This window comes from Ursus maritimus, unplaced genomic scaffold (assembly GCF_017311325.1).
Source record: "Ursus maritimus isolate PB19 unplaced genomic scaffold, ASM1731132v1 scaffold_19, whole genome shotgun sequence".
Taxonomy (NCBI): domain Eukaryota; kingdom Metazoa; phylum Chordata; class Mammalia; order Carnivora; family Ursidae; genus Ursus; species Ursus maritimus.
In genome coordinates this window covers 50,433,368-50,451,350 of record NW_024424341.1, presented here as the reverse complement: position 1 = coordinate 50,451,350, position 17,983 = coordinate 50,433,368, and the positions used below count along the sequence as shown (strand labels likewise).

The following is a 17,983-nucleotide window of genomic DNA, read 5'->3' as shown; positions in this document are numbered from 1 at the left end:
TCATAGTGAGTCAAAGAGTACAAGCCCCGCCCACTTACCACACCATGACCAGTCAGAGTATTCAGATGGACTGCGGCTCTCTACCCATTCCCACATTTTCCGGCCGCCCTTTACCAACATGGCTGCCTGCTCGGAGCACTCTGGGACTCGTAGTCCGGCACTCGCGTGTCCTCCTAACCTAAGAGCGTCGCTCGCCGGGCGCTGTGAGAAAGCCTGTATGCATCCTCGATGACTGCTGGGAGTTGTAGTTCTTTGCCCTATCTCTGCCCCCTCCTGTTTCCGGTGCCGTCACGGGACAGAGCAGTCGGTGACAGCCCCGAGGGCCCCCGCCCCGCGCCCATGGCCGAGCCGGACCGTGAGTCGGGGGCTCCGGTGGGAGGGTCGGGCCGCGCCGGGGCCTGACTGAGGGCTGCAGGCCCCGGGGCCCGAGGACGGGCATGGTGGGGCTGGAGAGTGGGGCTGCATGGTGGGGAGTGGGATTCGGGGCGGGAGTGGGGGTCATTGCTAAGTGATCCATCTTGCTAGGTTGGTGGGTTTCTGGGTCGCGAGCTTTTAAGGGTCCGTTTGCCATGTCCCCCAAGTTCCTAATGATCGCGTGTTTTTCGCACCTTGGTTGCTGAGGACCCTCGTTGCTAAGGACTTAGGTTGCCGCTGACCCGGTTGCTAAGGGTACCTGGTTGTTAGGGGGAACTGTAGGATGCTAGGGGACCCCTGGTGCCCCCTTCTACCTCTTATCTCTAGTTCCTGTGCCCCTCCTAACCATGCCATCCCCACTGCATCTCCTCTTCTAAACCCGTCTCTACTCAGAGTATTTTCTTATCTCCTCTGTTCATTTTTGAACTTCCCTCTGTTAGTGAACCTAACCCTTCCTGCACACACGCGCGCACGCGCGCGCGCACACACACACACACACACACACACTACTATTTCTTTCTTCGCTTCTAAGTCTTCCTCCATGCCCTGTATGTTTTTGCTTTCTCCTCCCTCTCCTAAACCTTCCCGCCCCAGCCTCCTTGTCCCTCGCTAAGCACTTCTCCTGACAACACTGTCTACTCTAATAAGGTCTGCTTTTCCCCATCCCCTCCCTCCCTCTACTCCACTTTTACCCCCACCTCCCACCCCACTGTAATTAGCTTGATGGGTCTTCTTGCCCCCTGCCCCTTTGCTTTGAAGCCTTTCAGTCCCACTTAACCATGCCCCCCGCTGTAACCACGTCTGCTCCCCCTCCTCCCCCAGCCTCTGACCCTCTGGAGACCCAGGCAGGGAAGGTGCAGGAGGCCCAGGTGAGATTTGGGGAAGGGTGGAGGGAAGGAGAGAGATGGACTTGTTCCCGCACCCCACACTGGGGGGAGGTGACAGAGGGGAGAGAGTTACCCCAGGGCCCTCAGCTCACTGCCCCAGACCCTTGCCCCAACTCCTGGTTCAGCCTCCTGGGGAATGGTGGATTCTGGGGACTGTCAGAGAAAGGTGTGCAGCCTCAACTCCAGGCCTGCTCTCCCAAACTTTTCTGTTTCCTTGCTCCCTCCCCCTCTCCTTTCTGAACCTCATTGATACTGGGCATGGAAGAGACGGGCATCGGATTTGGTCCCTGAACGCACAGATCTCATGGACAAGTGATTAGAAATGACCCTCCAGAGTGATTATGAGAGTAGCTCAAGGCAGAGTAAACTCTGTGGGGTCACAGACACTCCAGCCGGTCCGTTCCCTTGGCGAATCCATAGGCTAGCCTAGGAGTCAGATTGAGGTGCAGACTCCTCACAGTAAGTGAAGAGTGACTTAGAATTTTCTTAGGCGGGGTGAGAAATGGCGTTCCACACAGAGTGTACAGCTTGTGCAAAGACTGGGGGGCACGAAGGGTGTGATGTGGTCAGTAGCCGGTGGCTGGGGGTGGTTAGCTAATTGTAGCCGAGGTTAGCATTTATTGAGTACTTATTCCAGCCAGGTACTCTGCTCAGGCCTCTGTGTACATCATTTCATTTCATCTTCCCAGAATCTCTTGGGGGGGGGGGCAAGGCCTACTGGGGCCATTTTACAGACGAGGAATCTGAGGCAGAGCTGTTACGTAACTTGTCCTCTGCCCCCCCCGCCCCCCCCGCTAGAAGAGCAGGGACTGCTTTGCAACCCACGACACCCTGCAGGTTGCCTTCTAGAAACTTCAGGAAGAGGTAGCCAGGCGCCTCATAGAGACTTGAAGGCGCCCCAGCACCCCTAGCTCCCCCTTAGGCCAAGTTGCTCCCACATGCTGGGCAGGGCCCTCGAGTCCTGCCACAGAGCCTCACTGTCTGCAGCCTGAAAGAATGCCAACCCCCCAGAGATCGCTGTGCAGATGTAGGACAGCGCAGAAGCTGAGATGAATGCACCTTACAGATGCATGCCAGGGGCCATGCGGAGGGTCTGAAAGCTTCCTGTCAGTCTGGGCCTTCTCCCTAGCCTGGCTCCCGGGGCCCAGCCACTGTCACCGAGAAAGGTTTAACATTAAAAAGGGATCCTCAGTCCCAGAAAGAGAGAGTCGAGGATGTAAATTGCAGCATTGTCTGTGATAGGGCAACACTGGAAACAGCCCAAGTGGCTGTCAGTAGGCGGGTTAAATGAACTATGGCTCATCCTTACAATGCAACACTATGTAGCTTTTTTAAAGGAGAGGTGCATCTGTAGTGTATTGTTCTGCAGAAAACGCAAGGTGCAGTGTTGTATCGTGGCATGACCCATTTCTGGAAAATGAATGAGTTTTATGTGCGGAGAAAAAAAATTTAAAGCTTTTTTAAAGATTTCATTTATTTATTAGGGAGCATGAGAGAGAGAGAGAAAGAGAGAGAGAGAGAAAGAGAATGCGCTCAAGCAGGAGCAGGGGGAGAGGGAGAAGCAGACTCCCCACTGAGCAGGGAGTCTGATGTGGGGCTCAGTCCCAGGACCCTTAGATCATGACCCGAGCTGAAGGCAGAAGCTTAACCAACTGAGCCACCCAGGCGCCCCAAGAGAAAAAATGTAGAGTCATTACCACTGTACTGTTAATAGTGGTTATTTTGACGGGGTGGGTGAGGAAGCTAGAGGCCAGCACCTCAAGTCACACCTGGTCTCATGGTCAAAGTTTTTGCAAAGCTTATGGAAAAGCAATAAAAAAAATTTAAATATGTTTGGAAGGGCCCTTCCTATTCAAAAAGGCTTGAAACCAGAACAGAGAATGATGGGGGAGGGGGTCATCGGAGGGGCTTTAAGCAGGAGAGCGCATTGGTCAGAATGTGTTTTTGTGAGGTCCATTGCAGGGCCCAGCCCTGGTGCAGCGCATAGCAAGTACCCATTCGTTCAGTGGTGGATAATTCTGGAGCTCCTGCCAGGGGCCAGACCCTGTTCTCGGTGCTAGGTGTCCACTAGTAAACACGAAAAATCCTCGCCATCTTGGAGCTGACATCATGGCGACTCCATCCATACCTGTTGGTGATTAGATGGTTAGACTGGAGAAGCCAGCGAGAGGGGCCCTTGGAGCAGAGGGCGGGGTGGGCTGACACTGCCAGGGCATCACCCAGAGGGCAGTAGAGTCCATCAGAGGTGGAGGCTGAGGCTGGGAGCTTAGGGAGGAGGCCAGGACAGGGCCCACAGAGGGAGGACAGGCTGGACCATGTAGAGCCCTTGGGAGGGGACGCATAATGGCGGGAGGGCAGGTGAGGGAGATAAAGACTGGGGGACAGAAGCCACACTGAGATGGGCCTAGCAGGAGGGGCAGGTTTAGGAGAGATGCTAAGGCCAGTTTGAGATGTGGTGGGTGAGGAAGGCCAGGGGTCACTTACTTTGGAAGGCATCCAGGAGGCTGAGGGAACCCCGGATCTGGGAACTAGGGGGTGGCATTATCAATGCCTAGGCCAAGACCATTGGCACAGATGAGGCAACTCTCCCAGGAAAGGTGGAGAGAGGAAGTAGGGGGGCCCAGGACAGAGTCTCAGACCTGCAGTCTGGGAGCCTGGCTGAGGGGAGGAGTAGATAATGACGCGGAGGGGTTGGAAAGATGGAGTCCGAGGCTTCAGACAGGAGGGCTGATGGCCCCAGGGTGAAGACTAGGCGTTTCCACTGGCATTGTTCGCAGGAGTGACTTTGGTGAGGAGGGGGGCAGGCCCACGCTACAGGGGATAGGCGGGGATGCCAGGCAAGGACGTGGGGCACCGGGCAGTGTCAGCACTTCCTGCACGCTTACCCCGATGGTTCCCATAGGTTAATGCTTCATGTCAGGTAGCCCTCTGAGGCAGCACCACTTCCTCTGACATTTCCAAGATGAGGAGCGTCAGACTCAGAACCGCAAAGAACTCATGCTCCTCGGGAGCAGCAGGACCAGGTGTCCCACCCATGCAGCCCACCCCAGAGCCCACGCACGCTCACCCCCGGCCGCCCCTCTCTTCCTTGGGCCCACTCCCAGCCAGAGCCTTTCCCCCCAAACCCGGGTGCCACCCTCCCCCCTCCTCCCTCCCTAACCCCACTTCTGGGGCCTGGTCACCCCACCCCTACCCCTTCCAGGACTCAGATTCAGACACTGAGGAAGGAGCGGCTGGCGGAGAAGCAGAGAGTGAGTATCTTCACTGGGAGTGGGGTTCTGGGGGAGCTGTTTAGGGCAGGGATGTAGTTGCTACCCCTCCCCTCCACTGAGGGTGACATTCAAAGTATGCAATATTGGGTGCCATGCCAGTGCCTAGAGGTCCCTGGTTGTGGGAGGGTGGGGGATCCCAGGGCTGGCTGGGGCCCCTGTGCACCCCGACTGAACGCCCACCCTGCTGTTCTCTCTCTGCCTTTTGGCCAGTGGACTTCCTGCGGAATTTCTTCTCCCAGACACTGGGCCTGGGCACCCAGAAGGAGCGTCTGCTGGATGAACTGACCCTGGAAGGGGTGACCCGCTATATGCAGAGCGAGCGCTGTAAGTCCTCGCCCTGCTTTGCGCCACTTGCCCACTCCTGGCCCCGAGTGACTTCTCAGCCCCACCTTTCGCTTCCAAGTAACAAGAAACCCAACTCCAACCAGCTTAGGCCAAAAAGGGAGTATTGACTCTCTAACGAAAATCCGGCATTAAGCATGGCTGGATTCAGAGGCTTTCGTGTTGTCAAGAATCTTAACCCCCTCAGGCGCTGCATTTCTGTGTGAAGGTAGAGGGGGCTCCTGGCAGTACCAGGTGCCAGTTCCACCAGCCTAGTACCTCCTTCCAGGGGTTGAAGGGAAAGGGCAGAGATGGGCTCCCAATGGGGCCAGGTTGGGTCACATGCCTACCGCAAACCAATCATCATGTCTCTGATTGGCCAGACGTGGGTCACGCCCTCCATTGCTGATTGGCCAGGCTGTTTGACAGACTGAAGACCGTACCAATAGTAATTACCCCCTAGGGTCCTTAGGGGTGCAACACTTGACTAGAGCCGGAAATGCCGGGAAGAGGGCAGGAGCAGAGCTCGAGCCTTGTGTCCTGGGATGACTATTACAGGAAGTGTGTTCCGGGGTGCTATGTCGGTGCCTCTTCACTAGGTCACCATGTCATTTCGATTTCTTGCTGTAACTTGAGGTCACCAGAGTCTGAGAAACCGGGCCCTCGGCAGTCCTCGACTAGAACAATCGACCCTTTGAGGGTCCTGAACAGCCTTTTGTTGAGGACGTCTTCTCCCGTTTCCCTGTCCTCCAGCTGCTGCCGGCTCCCTGCTCAGGCGTCCAGGCTTGCTGCCCTGAGCCTCCCTCTGCCGGGCCGGGCCGGGCAACTGTGTGCAGACATCTCCTCCCCAAAGAGAACACAGGCGATGGCCACAAAGCTCTGGTTCCTTCCGTCCTCCCGCACTTGGGTTTTGGGACAGGTGGCTCATGAGGCTGCCTGTGAGGGGCACAGCGAAGAACAGTTAACTGAGCCCTCACCATTTGCCAGGCACGCGGCTAGGCTCTTGATAGGTGTCCTCTCTTTTGATCTTCACATTGTACCTGTGAGGTCCCTATAGGAGTGATCTGGACAGAGGAGGACGCGCAGGCACAGAGAGGTTGTGACTCGGTGCAGGGTCGCACAGCTGGCAAGAGGCAGTCAGGACCTCCCCTGAATCCAGAGTATGTGCTCCCTCCCACGTGGCCCCAGGGAGGTCCAGCTGGGCCTGGTCCGATGGCCTCCCTGAGACAAAGCCAAGGGCTTCGTCTCCCTTGCTGTCCTCCTTCACACAGGACACCCCAGAGGTCCCCGGTTCACGGGCCGCACACTTGCGCCTGGCCATCAGCTGATGGGCAGATGCCAGGGTCCCGCCAGCAGCTGATGGGGCAATGAGGCTATTTCTGCACGGCCCCATGTGTTTGTGAAATGATTCAACTCCTATCACACCTTCCCATCTTCTTTTCTGAAAGCCAGGAGAAAGCGGGGGAACGAAGTGCTTATACGCGTGCAAATCCTGGGTCTCAAGAGGTCCATGCCTCAGAGAATAACAGCAGACACATACATGGTGTTTGCTCAGCGCCAGGCCCCAATCTAAGCTCTGCACAGATGAATTCACTCTCTCCACAGCCCCGTGACGTCAGCACTGTAATTGTGCCCATTTGACAGCAGGAAGCTGAAGCCTAGAGGGGAGGTCTGAACCAAGGTCCCCTCCCCCACCCCACTGGTGAGCAGGAGAGCCAGCATCTGAAACCCCCTTAGCGACCTGCTGCTCACTGGCTGAGGCCCAAGAGGGGCAAACTTTGGTCTTCCCCAGAAAACTGTCAGACTTCTGGTGGCTGATATGTGTTTGATTATAGACGAAAGGAATATGCTGAAGGAACATGCTAGAAATAGATGGTCATTCAAGATTGTGTCCAAAAGGTGAGGCGTGGCCAGAGATTTTTACAATAACCTGTAGCTCTTCTGGGGGGACCCCCACCGCTGCCCCCAGCCTTCTCACTAAGAGCTCATGCTTTTTTTTTTTTTTTTTTTTAGATCTAGTAAGGAGGGGAAACGTCTCTCCAAGTGGCCTTTTCTCGAATCTGTCCAAGTTGATATAATTTGAAACAGTAGATTCCTCGTCCCCACGCTGGCTCTGTCACCAGTTGACTGTGTGATCCTTCCTCTGTCTGAGCCTTGGTTTCCTCATCTGTAAAGTGTGGCTGTTAACACCGCCCACCTTGAGATGATTGGGAAGACCATGCATGCATCTGAAAGGCCAGCCATGGGGCCTGGCACTGAGGAAACAGCGTTCGGGGCTGTGATGGGTGCTGTTCTTCTGGGGCTGAGTGTACTGTCACGTGATGCAGAAACTCCTCTCCTCCAGGTCGCAGGGTCATCTGTTTGGTGGGAGCCGGGATCTCCACGTGTAAGTGCCACTCCGCCCCGCCCCAGTAGCCACTGCCACGTTGGGAGACCCCCTTCCGGGGATTGGGGGGAGCCACGTCTGGGCCCTCGGTGGGGGGCAGTTGATGGAGTATAGATGGGGCCGAGGTCCCTGACGCATTGCTCCCCGCCCCTCCTCCCCCAGCCGCCGGCATCCCTGACTTCCGCTCCCCATCCACGGGCCTCTACGCCAACCTAGAGAAGTACCGTCTTCCCTACCCGGAGGCCATCTTTGAGATTGGCTACTTCAAGGTATGGGCTCCCCAGGCAGGAATGTCTGTAATGATGAGGGGATGGGATCGCCTGACTCCAGCTCTCAACTCACCAGGGGCATCTGGGTGCCCCTCTGCCCTCCGGTTCTCTCTCCCACAGAAACACCCAGAGCCCTTCTTTGCTCTCGCCAAGGAACTCTATCCTGGGCAGTTTAAGGTGAGCTCTTTTTCCCGGAGGCGGGGACAGGAAAGCTTGGGGGACAGCAGGCATGGGAAAGGCTTCCCCTGGGGCCCTGCAGACAAATGTCACGTGGTCATTAAGGACATGGGCTCCAGGCTGCCAGGGTCTACCCCCTGGTCCCTCGTTGCCTGCTCTTGTGACCTTCAGCCTCAGTTTCCCCATCTGTGAAATGGGGAAGCAGGCATAGTGATGCCCCCAAGGCCAGTGTGACGACTCCCTGAGGTAAGACGGCCAGAGTGCCTGGAACAGTTCCTGGCACGCGGCGATGTGTGGCAGACGGGCCCTGTCACGATTGGCATCATCCCGCTTGCCCCCCTGCAGCCGACGGTCTGTCACTACTTCATCCGCCTGCTGAAGGAGAAGGGACTGCTGCTGCGCTGCTACACGCAGGTAGGGGCCGTGGGCGCTGCCGGGGGGCGGGGAAGAGGGCCGGCTGGCCGCGGGCTGCTGACTTTGCCGCGTGACCTGCCCCCCTCAGCCTCAGTTTCCCCTTCTGTAAAGCAGCGGCCAGAACAGCTTTGCCCTTCAGGTGTGTGGGGACGGGGCAGGGAGCTCCTCTCAGCACCATCCCGTGCGCGGCGGGAAAGGACCTCACGTCTGAGGGGCCACCATTGGCGGCGTTGGAGTCCCTGTTTGGTCAGGGTTCTCAGCAGATGGCCGCGGAGTGGCTGGATCTGACCAAGTCCCTACGCTGTGACCGCTTTCCGCCTGGCAGACGGCGAGTCTTAAGGAAGGGGTGTCTTTTTAGAATCTGCACAAAGGCCCCGCCTGTGCCGTGGGCCGTGGCTCCTGCGTGTCAGGTGCCCAGCGGAGGGCCTTGCCCGGGGGCTCTCTGGCAAGGACGGCTCACGCCGTGGGCTTCTGGACTAGCCAGCAAGACGTTTTTGGCACGTCGCACCCCTCACTGTAAACACCGTCTGCTCCCCTGCCTTTGTTTTATGAGTATATGTTTTACGAATGCGTGTGAGTACGTATTGAAATTACACAGGGTCAGTGACAGCGATATCGGGCTATAAATGATCCCTCAGGGGCACCTGGGTGGCTCAGTCGGTTGAGGGCCCGACTCTTTTTTTTTTTTTTTTAAAGATTTTATTCATTTATTCATTTGACAGAGATAGAGACAGCCAGTGAGAGAGGGAACACAGCAGGGGGAGTGGGAGAGGAAGAAGCAGGCTCATAGCGGAGGAGCCTGATGTGGGGCTCGATCCCATAACGCCGGGATCACGCCCTGAGCCGAAGGCAGACGCTTAACCGCTGTGCCACCCAGGCGCCCCGAGGGCCCGACTCTTGATTTCGGCTCAGGGCATGATCTCGGGGTCGTGAGATCCAGCCCTGCGTCAGGCTCCGCGCTCAGAGGACAGTCGGCTCGAGATTCTTTCTCTCCGTCTGCCTCTGCCCTTCCCCTCCCTGTGTGCTCGCTCACTCTCTCTCTCTCTCTAAAATAAATGAATCAATCTTTTACAAAAATGATACCTCAGAACCCAAAATTATAAAAGAGAGAGAGAATACTTGACTATAAATGGGCGTGCTAATATTTTCTTCCCACACCTGGCAATTTGGAGCCTGCCAGCCTGGGAAGCTGCCACCAGGGGGAGGATGAATTTCTTTTAAGTCCAGATTTCTCAACCGGGGACAGGAGCTCCTCCTCCCTGGGACTGGCAGTGGCAGCCTGGGAAAGGACAGCTGGGAAAGGAGGAGTCCCCGCCCAGGATAAAGCTGACCTTTCTTCCCAGAGCCCATTTTACCCATGGGACGTGGCTCAGACATGATACAAACAGCTCACTCCAAGCCAAGGGGTCCCCTGTGCATGATTTCATGAAATCCGCACCACGGCCCTGCGTCGTCATCTTCTGTCCCGAGTGTTATGGAGTGCAGACCCCGCGCCAGGTCCTCCTTGCTGGCAGCCATGTCCCTGCCCTCCTAGAGCTGACAGTCTGCTGTGGGGAGAGACAGTGGACAGGACAGGAGGGAAGCACAGCTAGGGTGTCCTGACGTCTGTGGAGCACGATTAAGCTGGAAAGGGAATTAGAAGTGTTGCGGGGGGAGTGCTGTTGTCAACAGATACCAAGGAAGGCCTCACTGGGAAGGATGCATTTAGACAGAGACTTTTAGGGAGGAAGGGAGGGAGCCACGGGATCATCTGGGGGAGAGTGTGTTCCAGGCAAAGGGAACCGCCAGGGCAAAGGTCCTGAGGTGTGCGACTGTATTTGGCATGTTCGAGAAGCTGGATCCTAGTGAGCAGAGAGGACAGTGGGAGAGAACGGAGGAGGCGAGCTCAGGGAGGGGCCAGAGCCGACCATGTGGGATCTTGGGGCCACAGGAAGGGCTGAGTGAGAGGGAGCCACAGGAGGGCTCCGAGCCGGGTGGGACATGACCTGACCCAGGGGTCCCTATCTGGCTGCATGTCAGGGGCAACTGGGGGCAGTGAGGAGGGGGTGCAGAGACTGAGGAGGAGGCTGCTGTGACAGTAGGAGTAGATGAGGATGGAGGCTGGCCCAGGGCGGGGCTTGATGAGGGGAGAAGCATGCGGTTCCGAATCTGCTTGGGAGGCGGAGTGGGCGGGCTGCTCGCTCCAGGGTCCGTGGGAAAGGTGCAGGCGCGTCTCCCCTACCGGCCATAGTGACCGCGTGGATTTAACTGTACAAACATCAGCAAAACGGCCGATTACAGAAAACAGACAAACGTGGAAAAAAAAAACCAAATGTTCCACTCTCGCGTTTCAAGAGACCGTTTTGTTTTGTTTTCTTCAAACTTGTCACAGCCTCTCCGTCAACCTCAGCCACTTCTTGAGTCACTGACCCAGTTTTCTGGAACACACTGTCTTCGCCTCTTTCCGGATTGTGATGATGTTGCACTTTTGGAGCTATGTATGGTAGCTCTTTTCATCTCCAGATACAAGTCTCCATTCAAACCCGAGAGCAGTTGCCCTGTTCGCTCAAGGCCCTGTGATCTCCACAGCAAAGCAGCTTATAGTCCCTTTAAATATATTCATGGCATTTACCCTACACAAAAGGCTTGTACTTGGCTTTCCCTCACTTAGCTTCCTGTATGGAAGACCCCCCCACATCCACACCCACATAGCAGCTTCCTGCCCGCCCTTCCTTCCTTCCTTCTTAAGATTTTTTTTTTTTAAAGATTTTATTTACCTACCTGACAGAGAGAGAGAGAGAGACAGCCAGCGAGAGAGGGAACACAAGCAGGGGGAGTGGGAGAGGAAGAAGCAGGCTCCTAGCGGAGGAGCCTGATGTGGGGCTCGATCCCAGGACCCTGGAATCAGGCCCTGAGCCGAAGGCAGACGCTTAACAACTGAGCCACCCAGGCGCCCCTCTTCTTAAGATTTTATTCATAAGTAATCTCTTCACCCAACGTGGGACTCGAACTCCCAACCGCAAGATCAGCAGTCACACGCTCCACTGAGGGAACCAGCCAGGCGCCCCCAACTTCATGCTTTTTCAGAGCTGCTGTTGCCTTTGTGTCCATCAGGGGGACACAGTGTTTTGAAACAAAAAGGGAGCCAAGGTTGAAAAAGCGAGATTTCAGTTGAAAATCCGGACTTCAGGCTCTTTCTGCAGATTGAGAAGAGCTGGCTGCCCCCTTCTCCCCAGGCAGTGGGGCGGGGCGGTGAGCGCTGGGCTGGAGTGGGATAGCCGCTTCCCACCCTCACCGTGCCCTGCTTGCTGCCCCACACCCAGGCCACATGTCACTGGCTGTATACCATCAGGCGTTCATCACCACCGGTCCTTTAGGAGAGGGCGTCCTGGGGCCGTACTCCCCAGCTTCCCTCCCTAGCAACCACTGCTGTTGCTGGCTTCTCCTATCACCTTTATTATTTTTTTAAGATTTTATGTATTTATTTGACAGCTCGAGCAGGAGGAACTGCAGAGAGTGAGGGAGAAGCAGGCTCCCCGCTGAGCAGGGAGTCTGATGTGGGACTCGATCCCAGGGCGCTGGGATCACGACCTGAGCCGAAGGCAGACGCTTAACCCATGAGCCACCCAGGCGCCCCTTGGATCATCTTTAAAAATATTCTGTACTGGGGGCGCCTGGGTGGCACAGCGGTTAAGCGTCTGCCTTTGGCTCAGGGCGTGATCCCGGCATTATGGGATCAAGCCTCACATCAGGCTCCTCCGCTATGAGCCTGCTTCTTCCTCTCCCACTCCCCCTGCTTGTGTTCCCTCTATCGCTGGCTGTCTCTATCTCTGTCAAATAAATAAATAAAATCTTTAAAAAAAAATATTCTATACTGAGGCAAACAAATGCCCACCTTCATATATAGTTTTCCTACAGCCTTTGTTCTCCTGTGCCTTTAACCTCCGGAGGGATCCCTTCAATATCAGGACATATAGGACAGCCCCATTCTTTTCTCATGGGGGGTTTCTCTATCAGAAGTGGCTCAGAACAACAGAGGCAGGTGCTGACAGAAGTTCTTTTACACGCTATTTAATTATTTGCGCGCACACCGCTTACTCGCGTGTGAGGGAGGCCATAGACTGAGTCAAGTAACAAAGGCAAAACTAATGCGGGGGGAGGGGAAAAGCTGCGGAGAGCCTGGAAACAGTGGCTCTTGTCTGCACGTTTGGGGAACGAGCTGGTTGCTGGCAGGGAGCGGAGAGAGTGGTTGGGGCCGTCTGCCCTTGAAGAGAACCCTTTTGGTTGTGCATGGAGTCTCGGGGAGACGGTGCCGGGTCAGCTGTGGGCAGCACGTGACCGGCCGTCTTGGGGTGGCATCTGGCCGTGTGCTGCGGGCTCTGTCAGCACCTGCCTCTGCAGCATTCCTCACGGGCAAAGAAAAGCTGCTCCCGAGGGGCTGCGTGCTTGAAGAAAAATGAGAGAGCACATATGTCTATGTGGAAGGGAAGAATAGTCTTGCTGGTTTAATGAGGAGTATATCCATGTTTTAAAAGAATGCCAGTTAATGTGCCGTCTGTGAAACAGACCACAGTGAGAAACCCGATTGCTGATTAGGAAAACAGTGATTAAAACCAAATAAACCCTCCCGATTCACTGATTTCTGTTACTGCTCAGCCAGGGCTGCCACATACAGCTGTGCAGGTTGGGTACTGCACAAGGACGCCACATCTGAGGGCGCTCTGTTTACAACAGAGCCATTGTAGGCTTGTCCATCAATGCCAACACATTTCTGGCAGTGGCACTAATGTCGTGTGGTCCTAACAAAAACAAATTTTCTGAAAATGGAAACAAAGTGGCCTCACTGTGCAGAAACACTCCGTCTGGGCTGATGGTGGCAGTGGGCCTGGGCTCACAGACGTATGAATTTGGGCCCCATCTTTAAGCATCTGCAACTTTTACACTTCGGCGGCCCCCCGAGAACAAGCAGAGGAGTTTACAGGCACACCCTGCCCCTTGCTTCTCTTCCCTTCCTTCTCCCTCGGTCCCATTTGCTTCTCTTTGCGGCGTCCGGCTCTGCCTTCTGCTCTCGAGGCAGGTGTGTCTCACTCCTGAGCCGCTTCCCTCCGTCTCTCCCTGCAGAACATAGACACGCTGGAGCGAGTAGCAGGGCTGGAGAGCGAGGACCTGGTGGAGGCCCACGGCACCTTCCACACCTCGCACTGCACCAGCCCCCTCTGCCGACGGGAGTACACGCTCAGCTGGATGAAAGGTGAGGCGGGAGGGCCTCCACGAGGCCCGGCCTCCTGCCCGCTGCCTGCTCCTCAGCGCCAAGAACAGGGGCTCCGTGCGGTGGGCACCTGGGGCTGTTTTAGCAGGTAGCAGCAGCCCCCCGAGATCTGAGGCGGCAGTGGGGTTTCGTTGCTCCCAACACCACCTCACAGGCGGGTTACGACGGAAGCAAGCTCCACGCCCAATTCAGCCACGCGCAGAGCCGCGTGTTGGCACAGAAGCCGCCAGATGGTCACGCGGTCTGTTCTGTGAAGTCGTGAGGCCCCAGCTCTTCGTCCTGCGAGGGGCCCATGAGCGCAAACGCAACGACATTCGAATCCATGTGTGCGCTGTCCAGTACAGCGGCCACCGCCACATGTGGCCCTCAGGCACCCGCCGATGTGAACAGTGGTACCAAGGTTCCGAATTTGTAATTTTACATCATTTTTAGTAATTTAGATGTTAAAAGCCACACGTGGCCGGGACCACCATACTGGACAGGACTGGGCTAGCGGCCCAGGGTCCAATGACCCGTGAGTCAGGTTCCGTGGAATGTGAAGCTGGACACAGGCCTGGTTAGGGACAAGGGCTGGGGCTGTCCCTAGGGGTGCACACAACAGGGCTTGTTAAAGTCAGCGTCCCAGTTCACGGAAGGGCAGAGTGTCCAGTAAAGGGGGGAGGGGAAACGTCAGCCAGTCCACATTTCTCGAATGCCAGTGAGAGCCTTGTCTGACATCCTTTGTGCTGCCCAGAAGCCACGCACTTCACCCCTCGCAAGCCATTTGTGACATTCTTTATGCTGACTTCACAAAGCCTCTGGTGTCCTTGTGAGACAGGGACAGCTGCGGCATTTGTGGCTGGGCCTCTGGAGGGTAGCCTTTCTGCTAGGATGCCAGCTGACTGCCGCTGGGGCAAGGCTTCCAGAATAGCTCAAGTGCGTGCAGCTGGGGTAGTGGACAGTGAATGCCACCCCTTACATGTCACGTACAGCGATAGCACACGCAGCCCCCACATCTTACGCTGTCAATGCCGAAATGTTTTCAAGTGCGTTACAGACCTCACAATGGGGCTCTGTAAATGTGTGTCGAAGGAATGAAGGACTAGTCGAACAAATAAGCTAGGGTTTTGTGGGTTGGTTGCAAATGACAGAATGCTTCTCAGGCCTCCTTAATCAGTGAGTAATAAGGAGCATGATTGTCATAAGGCTGGATTGTGTGTGCGCACATTGTGTGTGTGTGTGTGTGGAGGTGTCTGTCCCAGAACCCGAGGGTGGGAAGCAGCTGGGCCTGAGGGTGTATCCCCATCCCAGGATCGTTTCCATAGTCTCCCCTCTCTTGGTCACCAGGCCTGGGACTCACCAGACCTCTCACCCAGGACAAAAATAGAGCTGCCCCCCCAGACCCGCTGGGAGAGCTTTATTGCCCAGGTCGGGAGTTGGTGGGATCCAGGTGCCCCTGCAAAGGGCAAGCGTCTGCTCCTTCATCTGTTCCGTGGTTTTTCTTTAAGGCAATAGCCGCACCCTGGCGCTCGGAGCCACCCCTGGAATCCTAGGGGATGGGGGGAGATGGGGGGGCAGCTCTCTAAGAAGGGTGAGCAGGGCAAACATCCCAGGAGGCTCTCCAGCGACTGAGGTGTGTTTGTGGACAGTGAAGGCTGGCTGCAGCCCCAGACCCCAGCCCCGAGTCGCTTACCTCCTTCTCTCCCTTCCCCTTCCCCACGCCCAGAGAAGATCTTCTCCGAGGTGACTCCCAAGTGTGAGAAATGCCACAGCGTGGTGAAGCCTGGTGAGCCTCAGGGCCAGGGACCAACCCAGATGGATTTGGGCTGGGACCCCCCGACCCCTCCACAAGCCCTTTCCCAGGGAGGCCACCCTCCCTCCCTGACAGTGCCCCGGATCTGTCCCCACTGCACCATGGCTCCCACCCCAGCCCTCGGGTCTGCCTTCTGCTCCTGCCTGGCCTCTCTCTCTGTGACCCTGCCTCTGCCTCCCGTTTCACCTTCTCTTTCTGTCTCTGTGTCTGTCTGTCCATCTGTCTCAGACATCGTGTTCTTCGGTGAGAACCTCCCAGCGAGGTTCTTCTCCTGCATGCAGTCAGTAAGTCGCCCTGCACTGCGCTTCCCCACGTGGGGGCAGCCAGGGCCCTGCGGGGGGGCAGGTGGCTTCCCCAACTAGCTGCGGCTGGGGTGTGGGGGGAGGCAGCCCAGCCCCCGCCGAGCCTCTGGAGCCCTCACCCAGCCGCCCCCGTTCATAGGACTTCCTGAAGGTGGATCTCCTCATCATCATGGGCACCTCCCTGCAGGTGCAGCCCTTCGCCTCCCTCATCAGCAAGTAGGTTGGGGGTTGGGACGGGGGGGCGGGGCGCTGGCCAGGCCAGGTCCTCACCACTGAGCTCGCCATCCCCCAGGGCACCCCTCTCCACCCCGCGTCTGCTCATCAACAAGGAGAAGACTGGGCAGGTGAGTTGGCTTTTATGTGGGCCCCCCTCTGATTTTCCCTCCCCCTCCTCCTCACAGGGGTCCCACATTCCCTTTCACTGGCTTCCTAGGAAAGTGGGGACCCCCCCCAGCTCAGAACCAGGAGTTCTAGAATCCAGAGGGGTCAGATTCCAGGTCACCTGGACTCTGATTCTATAGGCCGCTGGGTCACCTGGGACCCTTGTGAGCAAGGAACAGAACCCCAGCTCAAAGTGACACGCACAGGAATGGTGTGCTTTGTGCGAGGGAAGAATTGGGACGAGCGAGACCCGGGCCTGCAGCCCAGCGTCGGGAGGCGCCCACTCCTGCTTTTGGCTCTTTTCCCGAGGTGGCCTCACTCCCTCAACCCTGGGGAGGGATGGTTCCTTGAGCATTCCATGTGCCAGACGCTGTTCTAAGCACCTTTTTTGTTTGCTTTATTTTATTTTGTATTTTTTTTAATTTTAAGTAGACTCCACACCCAACATGGGGCTTGAACTCATGACCCTGAGATTAAGAGTCACACTCTGTACCAACTGAGCCGGCCAGGCGCCCCCTAAGCACTTTCTAAGTATTCACCCACTGAAAGTACAATGCTAGGTGCGGTTTGGTGATTGTCCCCACTCTACAGATAAGGAAACTGAGGTTCCGGGAAGCCAGGTCACTTGAGCAAAGTCACAGAGCAAGGAACACACCCAAGCCATTTGGCTCCAGGGTCTGTGTTCTAAGCTCCCCTCTCCCCCACAGACTGACCCTTTCCTGGGGATGATGATGGGCCTCGGAGGAGGCATGGACTTCGACTCCAAGAAGGCCTACCGGTGAGTCCTGGGCCTGCGCGGGTCACAGCTGAGGTGGGAGGGAGGGCGTGAAGGCACGCGGACCGGGAAGAGCGGGAAGAGGCCTGGGACAAGCCTGGGAGCTCTGGCTCTCCCACCCACAGGGACGTGGCCTGGCTGGGTGACTGTGACCAGGGCTGCCTGGCCCTTGCTGACCTCCTCGGCTGGAAGGTAAGGAGTCTGGGCCACCCTGGCCTACCCGGAGCCCCATCCCTAGACTCCTGCACTACGGGTCCTCTGACCCCATGGTGCATGGTGACCTCTGACCTCTGCGAACTTGTCCCCTGCAGAAGGAGCTGGAGGACCTTGTCCGGAAGGAGCATGCCAACATAGATGCCCAGGCAGGGTCAGGGAGCCCCAACCCCAACACTTGCGCTTCCCCCAGGAAGTCTCCACCTCCTGCCAAGGAAGAGGCCAGGAGCACGGAGGGAGAGAAGCCCCAGTGACAGCTGTGGCTCCCGGGCAGGACGCCCAGCGGACAGCAGAGCCCCTGCCAGCCCTGGCCCCTCTAACTTGCAGCTTTTGTCTGGGGAGCTCAGAACGTTGCCCCAGTCTCTTAACCACCCCCTCTCAAAACTGGGGTCCCAGCTCCCTGACCCTGGCAAATCTCTAACAGCACCCAGGGGCCGAGGCCTGGGCAGCCCGTTTGTAACAGCCCGCAGTCTCTAACTACCCGTGGGGACGGGGGTCAACCTCCCCTAATCTCTAACTGCTCCCAGGGCCAGGGCTGCCTCTAAACTCCTAACTTCTGGACAGGTGCCCCAGGCCTCCTCAGGGCTCCCCAGGTCCGCCACCCCCCGCCCCCCGCCCCCGTGCTCTCTACCGCTCCTAGGGGCCTGTGGCCAAGTTGGCCAAGTCTAATGTACCCTGGGTGGAGTGTGGGCCCTCCAAACATAACACACTCTGCGGGGAGCTGAGCCTGAAGGCCTCCCGAGTCTGTGCCTCCTACCCCCAGAGAGGGTGCTGGACCCCTTCCCTTGGGACCCGCTTCCCCTGCTGGGAGGGGCACATAATGTTGCTTATTGGAGACAAATTAAAAACAAAAACAACTAACCATCAGCTGTCTGGCCTCCCTGTTCCTTTCTGTGGGCACACAGGGAAGCAGCTGGAGGGAGGGGGCTAGGGGAACCAAGAACCCCTCCAGGCTCTTACTAGAGACAGCCAAGGGTGTTGACGGGACTCTGGGGGCTTCGAGAGTGCCCCGCGGCTCTTCCCCCCCCCCGCCCCCGGACTCCCAGACTGCCAGAGTTCCTTCCTCCAAAGCCCAGTCACCTAAGGCCCGAGCCCCCGAAAGAGAGGAAGGTTGATTTCAGATTACCCCCCC

At 57.0% G+C, this 17,983-nt stretch overlaps 1 protein-coding gene across 6 annotated transcripts; it reads left to right on the top strand.

The window, feature by feature from the left end:
* The first annotated feature begins 234 nt into the window (after positions 1 to 234).
* Positions 235 to 17,713, top strand: LOC103661014 (NAD-dependent protein deacetylase sirtuin-2). Of its 6 annotated transcripts, none has more exons than XM_008688680.2 (17): positions 235 to 355; positions 4,204 to 4,324; positions 4,504 to 4,552; positions 4,784 to 4,897; positions 7,239 to 7,280; positions 7,443 to 7,549; positions 7,670 to 7,726; positions 8,072 to 8,140; positions 13,241 to 13,370; positions 13,543 to 13,788; positions 15,094 to 15,153; positions 15,409 to 15,464; positions 15,622 to 15,698; positions 15,775 to 15,826; positions 16,571 to 16,641; positions 16,764 to 16,830; positions 16,950 to 17,713. In XM_008688680.2, coding segments are annotated over exons 3-17 (1,305 nt in total). In that variant the 5' UTR covers positions 235 to 355; positions 4,204 to 4,324; positions 4,504 to 4,551; the 3' UTR covers positions 17,106 to 17,713. The 6 variants fall into 6 exon arrangements, with proteins under 6 accessions (XP_008686902.1, XP_040489884.1, XP_008686903.1 ...); XM_008688679.2 differs by lacking the exon at positions 4,204 to 4,324 and adding an exon at positions 1,237 to 1,283 and having other exon boundaries at positions 261 to 355; XM_040633949.1 differs by lacking the exon at positions 235 to 355 and adding an exon at positions 1,263 to 1,283.
* The last annotated feature ends 270 nt before the right edge of the window (positions 17,714 to 17,983 follow it).

Bases quoted from the DNA above. Each gene is read 5' to 3' on its own strand.
- LOC103661014 (XM_008688679.2), top strand. The intron at 15,699-15,774 runs GTAGGTTGGGGG...GCCATCCCCCAG, and splicing joins TTCGCCTCCCTCATCAGCAA to GGCACCCCTCTCCACCCCGC. The intron at 16,642-16,763 runs GTGAGTCCTGGG...TCCCACCCACAG, and splicing joins GACTCCAAGAAGGCCTACCG to GGACGTGGCCTGGCTGGGTG.